We start from the raw sequence: 15,187 nt of genomic DNA on the forward strand, positions 1-15,187 counted from the left end.
GGGCATAAATCCCTCCTCTTAGGGAGTGTATATTTTCTTGGGGAGATGGTGAATACATAAGATAGATAAGTGAAATGTATAGTAACCAGTGCTAACAAGTCAATCCTGAGATCAGTCCTGAATATTCATTGGGAGGACTGATGCTGAAGCTGAAGCTCCAGTACTTTGGCCACCTGATGCGAAGAACTGTCTCATTGGAAAAGACCCTGATGCTGGGAAAGATTGAAGGCAGGAGGGGTAGGGGACAGCAGAGGTTGAGATGATTGGATGGCATCACCAATTCAAGAGACGTGAGTTTGAGCAAGCTCCAGGAGTTGGTGATGATCAGGGAAGTCTGGTGTGCTCCAGTCCATGGGGTTTGCAAAGCGTTGGACACGACTGAGTGACTGAACTGAACAAGAAAAATGAAATCAGGGAGACATAAAATGAGCATGTGACTGAGTGAGGGTTGGAATTTAGGTAGGGTGGACGAGAAAGACTTCACTGAAGATGACTCTAAGACCCAAAGGAAGTAAGAGACCCGGGTGGGAAGCAGGTGCAAAGATACTGGAGTGGAAGTATGCCCGGCAGGTTTGAGAATTGGGCTGAAACAGAATGAATGTGGGGGTTGATAGGAGAGTGATCTAATGTCCTTCTTTGTGTGTCTTGATGAAATTATTAACAGTGTCTGCTTTCATTCCCAGTAGTGTCCCAGTTTGGACGGTAAGTTCTGTGGTCTGGTAATAGGAGGTGAAGTCAGAGCTAAAGGGGAATAGAGGTAGACCACGGAGAGCCAAGAAAAGAAGCTTTTGGCGGATTTTAAGTACAATGATGTTATTTGACTTAGGCTTTCACAGGCTTTCACTTAGGCTCACTGTGTTGAGAATAGGCCGAGAGCAAAGACCGAAGCAGGGAGCCTGTGGAAAATCGCTTCCGATGCTTCGGTTTTCTCAGTGAAGTAGGAGGCAAGGGGCTCAGAATAAGGAGAGGGGAAGAAGTTGGAGATCTGAGGAGAGAGGATGGTATGGATTCATTGCCTGGGGGATTGGGGAGTGGTGGAGGGACTTGGGGGAGTACCAGTGCGTGTGCCATGCGTCAGTGAGGGCCCGTGTAGGGTTTGTGATCGTGAGTTTGAAGTGATGCTAGCATGGTTGTGTATGTCGGTTTTCTCATTCACAGGTATAAAGTAGGAGTTGGGAGAGCATTAGATTCAACTGGAATTGAGGGTTAGTCAAGTGAGGGCAAATTGCGGGCTTCCCAGGCAGCGCTAGTGATAAAGAACCTGCCTGCCAGTGCAGGGAGATGTACTAGATGCAGGTTCGATCCCTGGGTCGGGAAGATCCCCTGGAGGAGCACAATCCACTCCAGTATTTTTGCCTGGAGAATCCCATGGACAGAGGAGCCTGGCAGGCTACAGTCCATAGGGTCACAAAGAGTCGGACACGACTAAAGAACTTAGCATGCGTGCACGGAGCAAGTTGAGAGTGCATTCGGCAAGTGATCATAATGATTGACTATGGGGTTTATGCTAGTTGGGTAAGGAGGGAAGCAGGGACAGGAGGAGGCTGAAGGTTAGTTTAAAAAAAAAAAATATATATATATATATATATATATAAAATAGGCTTAATGGCTTGAAATTCTTGGTGGGGTCAAATGATCATTGGAGTTTGAGTGTTGTAGGGGAAGGAGAGAGACTGTAGTACATGATAGCAGTAAGGGTGGGTAATAGTAGGTCATATAGTCTGATGAACTTGAAAGAAAATGCTTAGCAAGTTTACCTAGTGTTCTGGATTTATTTAAAATATGTTCACAGAAATGTCTTTGAAGACATTTTGGGCTATCGAAGGGTTTAGAAGGTGAGTTCTTGTTCAGATATTTGAAGCATTACCTTCATGTGATTTTTTATTTTTAAATATTTATTTATTTGGCCATGCTGGGTCTCAGTTGCGGACATGTGTTAATTTTTTTAAGTGAGGGTTTGCTTGAAGGTTTTGGTTTCTAAATTGCATAGATTCGTTCACATTTTGCTATGTCGTTGGAAACATTTTACGCGTCCTATCTTGAACAGAATTTCAGTTCTAATTGGACTGTGAGCTCCTTGAGATTAGGGGGCCTGGCTAGGTTCCCACAATAGTTGATAAGATATTTTGTTAAGCTGTATTAAGGCAGCAAGAAAGGTACAGTTTGAGAATCGCCAAAATATTTTCCTCTATCATTTTATTATGAAAAGCTTCTAACATAAAGAAACTGTTGAAGAGTAGTACATTGATCACCGTATACCCACCAACCAGATTCATTCAACAGTGTTTATATTTTGCAGTGTTTTACAAATCTTTTAATTTTTTTTTTGACCATGTACAAGTGAGTTCCAGATATCCTGACACTTCACTTCTACATACCTGAGCGTGCATCTCTGAAAAATACAGTGTTCTCCTGTGTAACCACAGGATTTTTCTGAGCCATTCTTGTAGATCAGGGAAATAGTAAAATGTACCGGCTCTGTCACCTGTCACCCACTTGGCCTCGTGCAAGTTACTTAACGTCCCTGAGCCTTAATTCGCTTTGCTGCGAAGTTCCTATCTCAGAGGGATGTTGTGAGGATGAAGTGTGTAAAGTTCTTAGAACCACACCAGGCACAATTTTCAGTTTATAAAGTGGTTTTCTGACATAATACTCAATTCTGGTGTATACCGCCACAGCCAACCCTTGTCACCGGAGTTGGAAACACCTGCCTCGCCATCGCCATGTATAAGTGTCAGCAAGCTGGGATTTTCTGCCTCCAGTGTCTGTCACATCTGTCCGATTCTTTCCACTGCCACTGCAGTATTTCTTGCCTATCAAGTTTGTAGTGTTTCTTCATCTAGTTCCATCCCTATCTCCTCTTCTTTCTCCTTACTGCCAGAGTTTATGTTCTCAAATATAAATTTAATCATGTTAATCCATTTAAACTCTTTCCCCATCTCCTACAGTCCAGTTTCTTTTTCTTTTCTTTTCTTTTTTTTTACAGTCCAATTTCTTAACACTGGGTTCTGTGTGCAGTCTGTCTGTAGCCTTATCTCATTATACATTGAGTCCTCTGCCTCCAGCCTCACTCTTAACACACACAAACACACATGTCCCCAAACTGTAGGAAGTCATGTGTAGTTCTCTGAATATCACACACCTCTGTGCTTTTGCTTGATTGGCTCTGTGTATCTGGAAGTCAGTTCAGTTCAGTTCAGTCACTCAGTCGTGTCCGATTCTTCGCAACCTCATGAATCGCAACACGCCAGGCCTCCCTGTCCATCAACAACTCCCGGAGTTCACTCAGACTCACGTCCATCGAGTCAGTGATGCCATCCAGCCATCTCATCCTCTGTCGTCCCCTTCTCCTCCTGCCCCCAATCCCGCCGAGCATCAGAGTGTTTTCCAATGAGTCAACTCTTTGCATGAGGTGGCCAAAGTACTGGAGTATCAGCTTCAGCATCATTCCCTCCAAAGAAATCCCAGGGCTGATCTCCTTCAGAATGGACTGGTTGGATCTCCTTGCAGTCCAAGGGACTCTCAAGAGTCTTCTCCAGCACCACAGTTCAAAAGCATCAGTTATTTGGCACTCAGCCTTCTTCACAGTCCAACTCTCACATCCATACATGACCACAGGAAAACCATAGCCCTGAGTAGACGGACCTTTGTTGGCAACGTACTGTCTCTGCTTTTCAATATGTTATCTAGGTTGGTCATAACTTTCCTTCCAAGGAGTAAGAGTCTTTTAATTTCATGGCTGCAGTCACCATCTTCACTGATTTTGGAGCCCCCAAAAATAAAGTCTGAGATTATTTCCACTGTTTCCCCATCTATTTCCCATGAAGTGATGGGACCAGATGCCATGATCTTCGTTTTCTGAATGTGGAGCTTTAAGCCAACTTTTTCACTCTCCACTTTCACTTTCATCAAGAGGCTTTTTAGTTCCTCTTCACTTTCTGCCATAAGGGTGGTGTCAGCTGCATATCTCAGGTTATTGATATTTCTCCCAGCAATCTTGATTCCAGCTTGTGTTTCTCCCCGTCTACCATTTCTCATGATGTCTCTGCATATAAGTTAAATAAGCAGGGTGACAATATACAGCCTTGAAGTACTCCTTTTCCTATTGGAACCAGTCTGTTGTTCCATGTCCAGTTCGAACTGTTGCTTCCTGACCTGCATACAGATTTCTTAAGAGGCAGGTCAGGTGGTCTGGTATTCCATCTCTTTCAGAATTTTCCACAGTTTATTGTGATCCACACAGTCAAAGGCTTTAGCGTAGTCAATAAAACAGAAATAGACGTTTTTCTGGAACTCTCTTGCTTTTTCCATAATCCAGCGGATGTTGGCAATTTGATCTCTGGTTCCTCTGCCTTTTTAAAACCAGCTTGAACATCAGGAAATTCACAGTTCACGTATTGCTAAAGCCTGGCTTGGAGAATTTTGAACATTACTTTACTAGCGTGTGAGGTGAGTGCAATTGTGCGGTAGTTTGAGCATTCTTTGGCATTGCCTTTCTTTGGGATTGGAAGGAAAACTGACCTTTTCCAGTCCTGTGGCCACTGCTGAGTTTTCCAAATTTGCTGGCATATTGAGTGCAGCACTTTCACAGCATCATCTTTCAGGATTTGAAAGAGCTCAACTGGAATTCCATCACCTCCACTAGCTTTGTTTGTAGTGATGCTTTCTAAGGCCCACTTGACTTCACATTCCAGGATCTCTGGCCCTAGGTGAGTGATCACACCATCGTGGTTTTCTGGGTCGTGAGGATCTTTTTTGTACAGTTCTGTGTATTCTTGCCACCTCTTCTTAATATCTTCTGTTTCTGTTAGGTCCATACCATTTCTGTCCTTTATTGAGCCCATCCTTGCATGAAATGTTCCCTTGGTATCTCTAATTTTCTTGAAGAGAGCTCTAGTCTTTCCCATTCTGTTGTTTTCCTCTATTTCTTTGCATTGATCTTGAGGAAATCCTCTTTTTGTCTGGCAAATTCTTATACCACCCCTGCCTCCCCGCCCAAATACTTGTCTTTGAAGACCAGACTCGGGTACCTAACTTCTCCGTCACTCCTTCTCTTTTGTCCCTGCTCTACGTTGTACAGCCTTCAGCATATAATCCATATTTTGGGGCAGCCACTAACTTGCATGTCTAATAGAATGGGGGTTCTATTAAATTAGAAAGTCCTTGAGGACTAGGTTTTATCTTTTTTTTTTTTGTATCCCTTGTACCTAATGTGTTGCTCATGCCAGGCACAAAATAAATATAGGTATTGTGTCCACGTTTTAGGAGAAAAAAGCCTGAAGTTTAGAGAATATGCATTATGTACCCAAGGTAACAGAACTATTAATGAAACATAGATATCTTTAAGAGCCCATTTCAGTTTTATTTTCATTAACTATAATACTTCTCATAATTACAACCATTTGTTCAGTGATTCTGTTCTTAGTCTGTGGATTTAGAGCCCCCTAGAGGATGTTAGAATTCCCTCATACTACAACTACTACTCTAAGTCGCTTCAGTCGTGTCCGACTCTGTGCGACCCCATAGACGGCAGCCCACCAGGCTCCCCCATTCCTGGGTTTCTCCAGGCAAGAACACTGGAGTGGGTTGCCATTTCCTTCTCCAATGCATGAAAGTGAAAAGTGAAAGTGAAGTCGCTCAGTCGTGTCCGACTCTTAGCGACGCCATGGACTGCAGCCCACTAGGCTCCTCCGTCCATGGAATTTTCCAGGCAAGACAACTGGAGTGGGGTGCCATTGCCTTGTGTGACGCATAGGTATAATTGATTTTATTTTTGTAGAAAATGTGGTTAAGTGGAACTGAGGTTAATATAGATTTTCAAAGTTTAATTATTGACCCCTCCAAAAAGAAATTATCTAACTTTGAGAAGGAAATGGCAGCCCACTCCAGTGTTCTTGCCTGGAGAATCCCATGGACGGAGAAGCCTGGTAGGCTGCACTCCATGGGGTCGCAGAGTTGGACACGACTGAAGCGACTTAGCAGTAGCAACTTTGAAAATGCTTGCAGCTTTCAGGGGGAAAAAAACAGTTTGTTACTGTGAGGTATACCTAAAGTTAATTTAAAAATTCTTTGATTTTTACTTAAGTTCTTTTTCTCAGAGCGACTTGTGATAATGCCGTTAGCAAACCTGTATGAGAACTTCTGTGTTCGGCTGTGGTATTGGGGGCTGGGCATACAGAGGTCTAAGAGAGAATTCTCATCCTTTGAGGGGACCCTTCATTCTTGCTGGAAGGAAAATGGACATTAAAGATGAAAACAAAAAATAACGGTTCCAATGTAATGGTGTGAATAAGCACTGCTTTAGGAGTTCAAAGTTGGAATTTATCAGTGGGGCAAACTGCATGGTTGGGAAGGAAGATTTCATTGAGCTAGGCCTTGAAAATGTAAAGGAGCAAAGGATGAAGGTGAGTTGAAAATAAAAATGAAGAGGCATACGAGGGTTTGTATAGACAAATAATACTCTAAAAGTAAGGAATAAATGTTAATTTTGAGCGTGTAGTATTTTTAATGTTTTCAGTACAGTTCAGTATATTGTAGTTAACATGTATTGATGCTTTTCATAGTATTTACCTCTCCTCTTTTCCTGTCCATCAGAGACTACATGCTTGTTCTTCCTATGTTATTTCTACCTCTGCTTACGAGGTTTCTAACATGAATATGTTACTGAAATGCCTCTTTTTCATTCATATATTCATTAGCAGATGTGTACTGATGTGCATGATGTGATGGATTCTAGTCAGTGCGAACAGAACTGGAAACAAATTGGGCATAAATCCCTCCTCTTAGGGAGTGTATATTTTCTTGGGGAGATGGTGAATACATAAGATAGATAAGTGAAATGTATAGTAACCAGTGCTAACAAGTCAATCCTGAGATCAGTCCTGAATATTCATTGGGAGGACTGATGCTGAAGCTGAAGCTCCAGTACTTTGGCCACCTGATGCGAAGAACTGTCTCATTGGAAAAGACCCTGATGCTGGGAAAGATTGAAGGCAGGAGGGGTAGGGGACAGCAGAGGTTGAGATGATTGGATGGCATCACCAATTCAAGAGACGTGAGTTTGAGCAAGCTCCAGGAGTTGGTGATGATCAGGGAAGTCTGGTGTGCTCCAGTCCATGGGGTTTGCAAAGCGTTGGACACGACTGAGTGACTGAACTGAACAAGAAAAATGAAATCAGGGAGACATAAAATGAGCATGTGACTGAGTGAGGGTTGGAATTTAGGTAGGGTGGACGAGAAAGACTTCACTGAAGATGACTCTAAGACCCAAAGGAAGTAAGAGACCCGGGTGGGAAGCAGGTGCAAAGATACTGGAGTGGAAGTATGCCCGGCAGGTTTGAGAATTGGGCTGAAACAGAATGAATGTGGGGGTTGATAGGAGAGTGATCTAATGTCCTTCTTTGTGTGTCTTGATGAAATTATTAACAGTGTCTGCTTTCATTCCCAGTAGTGTCCCAGTTTGGACGGTAAGTTCTGTGGTCTGGTAATAGGAGGTGAAGTCAGAGCTAAAGGGGAATAGAGGTAGACCACGGAGAGCCAAGAAAAGAAGCTTTTGGCGGATTTTAAGTACAATGATGTTATTTGACTTAGGCTTTCACAGGCTTTCACTTAGGCTCACTGTGTTGAGAATAGGCCGAGAGCAAAGACCGAAGCAGGGAGCCTGTGGAAAATCGCTTCCGATGCTTCGGTTTTCTCAGTGAAGTAGGAGGCAAGGGGCTCAGAATAAGGAGAGGGGAAGAAGTTGGAGATCTGAGGAGAGAGGATGGTATGGATTCATTGCCTGGGGGATTGGGGAGTGGTGGAGGGACTTGGGGGAGTACCAGTGCGTGTGCCATGCGTCAGTGAGGGCCCGTGTAGGGTTTGTGATCGTGAGTTTGAAGTGATGCTAGCATGGTTGTGTATGTCGGTTTTCTCATTCACAGGTATAAAGTAGGAGTTGGGAGAGCATTAGATTCAACTGGAATTGAGGGTTAGTCAAGTGAGGGCAAATTGCGGGCTTCCCAGGCAGCGCTAGTGATAAAGAACCTGCCTGCCAGTGCAGGGAGATGTACTAGATGCAGGTTCGATCCCTGGGTCGGGAAGATCCCCTGGAGGAGCACAATCCACTCCAGTATTTTTGCCTGGAGAATCCCATGGACAGAGGAGCCTGGCAGGCTACAGTCCATAGGGTCACAAAGAGTCGGACACGACTAAAGAACTTAGCATGCGTGCACGGAGCAAGTTGAGAGTGCATTCGGCAAGTGATCATAATGATTGACTATGGGGTTTATGCTAGTTGGGTAAGGAGGGAAGCAGGGACAGGAGGAGGCTGAAGGTTAGTTTAAAAAAAAAAAAAATATATATATATATATATATAAAATAGGCTTAATGGCTTGAAATTCTTGGTGGGGTCAAATGATCATTGGAGTTTGAGTGTTGTAGGGGAAGGAGAGAGACTGTAGTACATGATAGCAGTAAGGGTGGGTAATAGTAGGTCATATAGTCTGATGAACTTGAAAGAAAATGCTTAGCAAGTTTACCTAGTGTTCTGGATTTATTTAAAATATGTTCACAGAAATGTCTTTGAAGACATTTTGGGCTATCGAAGGGTTTTAGAAGGTGAGTTCTTGTTCAGATATTTGAAGCATTACCTTCATGTGATTTTTTATTTTTAAATATTTATTTATTTGGCCATGCTGGGTCTCAGTTGCGGACATGTGTTAATTTTTTTAAGTGAGGGTTTGCTTGAAGGTTTTGGTTTCTAAATTGCATAGATTCGTTCACATTTTGCTATGTCGTTGGAAACATTTTACGCGTCCTATCTTGAACAGAATTTCAGTTCTAATTGGACTGTGAGCTCCTTGAGATTAGGGGGCCTGGCTAGGTTCCCACAATAGTTGATAAGATATTTTGTTAAGCTGTATTAAGGCAGCAAGAAAGGTACAGTTTGAGAATCGCCAAAATATTTTCCTCTATCATTTTATTATGAAAAGCTTCTAACATAAAGAAACTGTTGAAGAGTAGTACATTGATCACCGTATACCCACCAACCAGATTCATTCAACAGTGTTTATATTTTGCAGTGTTTTACAAATCTTTTAATTTTTTTTTTGACCATGTACAAGTGAGTTCCAGATATCCTGACACTTCACTTCTACATACCTGAGCGTGCATCTCTGAAAAATACAGTGTTCTCCTGTGTAACCACAGGATTTTTTTGAGCCATTCTTGTAGAGATCAGGGAAATAGTAAAATGTACTGGCTGTGTCACCTCTCACCCACTTGGCCTGATGCAAGTTACTTAACGTCCCTGAGCCTTAATTCGCTTTGCTGCGAAGTTCCTATCTCAGAGGGATGTTGTGAGGATGAAGTGTGTAAAGTTCTTAGAACCACACCAGGCACAATTTTCAGTTTATAAAGTGGTTTTCTGACATAATACTCAATTCTGGTGTATACCGCCACAGCCAACCCTTGTCACCGGAGTTGGAAACACCTGCCTCACCATCTCCATGTACAAGTGTCAGCAGGCAGGGATTTTCTGCCTCCAGTGATTGTCACATCTGTCCGATTCTTTCCACTGCCACTGCAGTATTTCTTGCCTATCAAGTTTGTAGTGTTTCTTCATCTAGTTCCATCCCTATCTCCTCTTCTTTCTCCTTACTGCCAGCGTTTATGTTCTCAAATATAAATTTAATCATGTTAATCCATTTAAACTCTTTCCCCATCTCCTACAGTCCAGTTTCTTTTTCTTTTCTTTTCTTTTTTTTTTTAACTGTCCAATTTCTTAACACTGGGTTCTGTGTGCAGTCATTATACATTGAGTCCTCTGCCTCCAGCCTCACTCTTAACACACACAAATACACATGTCCCCAAACTGTAGGAAGTCCTGTGTAGTTCTCTGAATATCACACACCTCTGTGCTTTTGCTTGATTGGCTCTGTGTATCTGGAAGTCAGTTCAGTTCAGTCACTCAGTCGTGTCCGACTCTTCGCAACCCCATGAATCGCAGCACGCCAGGCCTCCCTGTCCATCACCAACTCCCGGAGTTCACTCAGACTCACGTCCATCGAGTCAGTGATGCCATCAGCCATCTCATGCTGTCATCCCCTTCTCCTCCTGCCCCCAATCCCTCCCAGCATCAGAGTCTTTTCCAGTGAGTCAACTCTTCGCATGAGGTGGCTAAAGTTACTGGAGTTTCAGCTTTAGCATCATTCCTTCCAAAGAAATCCCAGGGCTGATCTCCTTCAGAATGAACTGGTTGGATCTCCTTGCAGTCCAAGGGACTCTCAAGAGTCTTCTCCAACACTACAGTTCAAAAGCATGAATTCTTCGGTGCTCAGCCTTCTTCACAGTCCAACTCTCACATCCATACATGACCACAGGAAAAACCATAGCCTTGATTAGACAGACCTTTGTTGGCAACGTAATGTCTCTGCTTTGAATATGCAATCTAGGTTGGTCATAACTTTCCTTCCAAGGAGTAAGCGTCTTTTAATTTCATGGCTGCAGTCACCATCTACAGTGATTTTGGAGCCCCCAAAAATAAAGTCTGACCCTGTTTCCACTGTTTCTCCATCTATTTCCCATGAAGTGATGGGACCAGATGCCATGATCTTCTTTTTCTGAATGTGGAGCTTTAAGCCAGCTTTTTCACTCTCCACTTTCACTTTCATCAAGAGGCTTTTTAGTACCTCTTCACTTTCTGCCATAAGGGTGGTGTCATCTGCATATCTGAGGTTATTGATATTTCTCCAGGCAATCTTGATTCCAGCTTGTGCTTCTTCCAGCCCAGCGTTTCTCATGATGTACTCTGCATATAAGTTAAATAAGCAGGGTGACAGTATACAGCCTTGAAGTACTCCTTTTCCTATTTGGAACCAGTCTGTTGTTCCATGTCCATTTGAACTGTTGCTTCCTGACCTTCATACAGATTTCTCAAGAGGCAGATCAGGTGGTCTGATATTCCCATCTCTTTCACAATTTTCCACAGTTTATTGTGATCCACACAGTCAAAGGCTTTGGCATAGTCAATAAAGCAGAAATAGATGTTTTTCTGGAACTCTCTTGCTTTTTCCATGATCCAGTGGATGTTGGCAATTTGATCCCTGGTTCCTCTGCCTTTTCTAAAACCAGCTTGAACATCAGGAAGTTCACAGTTCATGTATTGCTGAAGCCTGCCTTGGAGAATTTTGAGCATTACTGTACTAGCGTGTGAGATGAGTGCAATTGTGTGGTAGTTTGAGCATTCTTTGGCATTGCCTTTCTTTGGGATTGGAATGAAAACTGACCTTTTCCAGTCCTGTGGCCACTGCTGAGTTTTGCAAATTTGCTGGCATATTGAGTGCAGCACTTTCACCACGTAATCTTTCAGGATTTGAAATAGCTCAACTGGAATTCCATCACCTCTATTAGCTTTGTTTGTAGTGATGCTTTCTAAGGCCCACTTAACTTCACATTCCAGAATCTCTGGCCCTAGGTGAGTGATCACACCATCGTGGTTTTCTGGGTTGTGAAGATTTTTTTTGTACAGTTCTTCTGTGTATTCCTGCCACCTCTTCTTAATATCTTCTGCTTCTGTTAGGTCCATACCATTTCTGTCCTTTATCGAGCCCATCCTTGCATGAAATGTTCCCTTGGTATCTCTAATTTTCTTGAAGAGAGCTCTAGTCTTTCCCATTCTGTTGTTTTCCTCTATTTCTTTGCATTGATCGCTGAGGAAATCCTCTTTTTGTCTGGCAAATTCTTATCCCACCCCTGCCTCCCCGCCCAAATACTTGTCTTTGAAGACCAGACTCGGGTACCTAACTTCTCCGTCACTCCTTCTCTTTTGTCCCTGCTCTACGTTGTACAGCCTTCAGCATATAATCCATATTTTGGGGCAGCCACTAACTTGCATGTCTAATAGAATGGGGGTTCTATTAAATTAGAAAGTCCTTGAGGACTAGGTTTTATCTTTTTTTTTTGTATCCCTTGTACCTAATGTGTTGCTCATGCCAGGCACAAAATAAATATAGGTATTGTGTCCACGTTTTAGGAGAAAAAAGCCTGAAGTTTAGAGAATATGCATTATGTACCCAAGGTAACAGAACTATTAATGAAACATAGATATCTTTAAGAGCCCATTTCAGTTTTATTTTCATTAACTATAATACTTCTCATAATTACAACCATTTGTTCAGTGATTCTGTTCTTAGTCTGTGGATTTAGAGCCCCCTAGAGGATGTTAGAATTCCCTCATACTACAACTACTACTTCTAAGTCGCTTCAGTCGTGTCCGACTCTGTGCGACCCCATAGACGGCAGCCCACCAGGCTCCCCCATTCCTGGGTTTCTCCAGGCAAGAACACTGGAGTGGGTTGCCATTTCCTTCTCCAATGCATGAAAGTGAAAAGTGAAAGTGAAGTTGCTCAGTCGTGTCCGACCCTCAGTGACCCCATGGACTGCAGCCCACCAGGCTCCTCCATCCATGGGATTTTCCAGGCAAGAGAACTGGAGTGGGGTGCCATTGCCTTCTCCAGAATTCCCTCATGGAAGATTACAAAGTCATGTGTGTTTTCTTTAGACTGAGTTAATAAGATTATGTATGTTTGGCACCAGTTTTTTTGAATGTACATGGATATTTTTGTGACTTAATAACGAATCATCTTGGTGAAGTAGATATATTTAAAATCTTTGAGAGGAAAGCAGTCTGAGGGACTTAATACAGGCGACTTGAATTAGTTTGCTGCTGCTGCTGCTAAGTCACTTCAGTCGTGTCCGACTCTGTGCGACCCCATAGACGGCAGCCCACCAGGCTCCCCCGTCCCTGGGATTCTCCAGGCAAGAACACTGGAGTGGGTTGCCATTTCCTTCTCCAATGCATGAAAGTGAAAAGTGAAAGTGAAGTCGCTCAGTCGTGTCCGACCCTCAGTGACCCCATGGACCGCAGCCCACCAGGCTCCTCCGTCCATGGGATTTTCCAGACAAGAGCAGTGGAATGGGGTGCCGTTTCCTTCTCCAAAATAGTTTGCTAGGTAATTGATAAAGTACAAGAAAGTGTTTTTTTGAAAGCAGTTAAACTCAGGTTAGATGATAATACCAGAAACTTCCCTAGAAATCAGTAGTTCATTAAAATAAAGGTTAAAAATTTCTGAAATCAAACTTATTTTAAAAATTGTTGAATCTGTTTCATTTTTTAAATTTAAAAGTGTCTTTAAATATATTTCCATTGATTCTCATAATGTTTAATTCTTGGTATTTTTTTAAGTCTTAGCACAAAAATACTTATTTCATATATATAAACATATTTTCATTGGGTCTGTAAACATATGGAGAGTTCTGTGGGCTATGTTCCTCTTTCCAAAGCTGAATTCACTGCAAATTATGGTTTATCAATTCCAAATAAATCCATTATGAATTTGTTTGGTTGGGACATTTTTAAAAAGATTTTTAATATATTTCTTTTCTTTAAATTTGTTTTTATTTGGAGGGGGACAGCTGTCCCCACAACTTTATTGAAGTATAATTGACATAGCATTGTGTAAGTTTAAGTTATATAATAATGATTTGGTACACATATATTGCAAAAGTTTGCCACAGTGAAGTTAGTTAATGCATCCTTCACCTCATGTAATTACCATTTTCTTGTTATTATGATGAGATCATTTAAAGCTTTACTCTCATAGCAGCTTTTAAGTATACAATCTTAATGTTTAATTCTTGAAAAAAATTTTTATTCAGGTTTAGATTCAACATTGATTTAAATGTAAATTCAACATATTCAAGTGTAAATTCCGCATTGATGTACAGTGTTTTGAAGTAACTCAGATATAAGTATTCTTTCCCATTACGGTTTATCGCAGGGCATTGAATATCGTTCCCTGTGCTATACAGTGGGACCTTGTTTATTCATCCTGTATGTAACAGTTTGCATCTGCTGATCCCGAACTCCCAGTCCTTCTCTTCCCCACCACTACTGTTTAATTCTTAATGAGGAGCATTTTTCTAACTTAATGACTGCTGTCTGGACACAACGTTGTATTCTGCTATCTGGGCCACAAACGCTTCTATTGCTGATAGAAAACATTTGTGGTCTGGCAGGCATTCTAACTTCAAGGGTATAGCTTAAATAATAATGCTCTAAAATATGTGTGCTATTTTTATCAGTTTGTTTAGCTACTAGATGAACAAGAATTGTGTGATTTCATTCATTCCTGTGGCAAATACTTCTTTACCTCCTGGCGTGAGCCAAGCCCTCTCCTTAGCCCCGAAATTACAGCTGTAAGTCGACAAAGCAGACAAGCCTTGGTCTTGGCAGTCCTTGCCTTTCAGTGGGGAAGCCCCACTCTAAGCATCTTGAACATGCATGTAATATATGCTGAGTAGGGGCAAATGCTTAATAAAAGGTCAGAAGAGAAAGTAAGAAGTGATTTTCTCTGTTTCAGAATGAGTTGTTTTAGAAGAGCTTTCTCAATAGACATTTGAGCAGAGAGACCCGAAAATAAAAATAATTTTTTTTTCTTTTTTACTCTTAGTGATCAGCCTTTGTACCTTCTCCACGTTTGAAGATGGTGAAGCTAGATATTCATACTCTGGCCCATCACCTCAAGCAGGAACGCTTATACGTGAACTCTGAGAAACAGCTCATTCAGAGGCTTAATGCAGATGTACTTAAGACAGCCGAAAAGTTGTATCGTACAGCATGGATTGCTAAGCAGCAGAGAATTAATTTGGATCGGCTTATCATCACCAGGTAAAGAAAAGGTTTTGAGTTCAGAAATTTTATAAACCGCTATAATTCTGCTTATGGCAGTTACATAACTGCTAACTGCAAATAAACAAATATATTTCTAACAAAGTGCATCGTTTAAGATAACTTAAATCAGCATCCCAATGGTGAGTCTTTGCTTATTTTGTTTATTAATTAATGTATTGACCTAAGCACTGTTGTAGAGAATTACAACTTCAGCATTAATATTTTATACCACAGCGTTTAATTTTGTACATTGGCATTATATAACATTTTATTTGTATAGAGAGTAAGTTATCTTGTTTCCTACTTTTCTCCTAATATTATTTAAAATATACATTTTCATGTTTTGCTATTGTGTATCTACTTTGCAGTTTTAGAAACCTCATTTTTCACTGTGTTAATACTTCATTATTCTATTGTTCCAAGAAGCAATTTTTTTTTTTTGGCTGCACCACAGGGCATGTGGGATCTTAGTTC

General features: G+C 41.6%; 1 protein-coding gene across 6 annotated transcripts in view; it reads left to right on the forward strand.

The window, feature by feature from the left end:
* The window catches only part of GAPVD1 (GTPase activating protein and VPS9 domains 1), a 76,192-nt gene that overhangs the window by 16,930 nt on the left and 44,075 nt on the right, over positions 1-15,187 (forward strand). For 4 of the 6 annotated variants that reach the window (XM_027556272.1, XM_027556266.1, XM_027556269.1 and 1 more), the window contains exon 2: positions 14,493-14,710. In XM_027556272.1, the coding sequence (XP_027412073.1) occupies positions 14,526-14,710 (185 nt within the window). In that variant the 5' untranslated portion in view covers positions 14,493-14,525. Of the gene's footprint in view, positions 1-4,384; positions 4,450-14,492; positions 14,711-15,187 lie in introns of those variants that run through there. The other 2 variants (XM_027556270.1, XM_027556268.1) reach the window with 2 other exon arrangements.

The sequence above is a fragment of the Bos indicus x Bos taurus genome, chromosome 11 (genome assembly GCF_003369695.1).
Source record: "Bos indicus x Bos taurus breed Angus x Brahman F1 hybrid chromosome 11, Bos_hybrid_MaternalHap_v2.0, whole genome shotgun sequence".
NCBI lineage: Eukaryota > Metazoa > Chordata > Mammalia > Artiodactyla > Bovidae > Bos > Bos indicus x Bos taurus.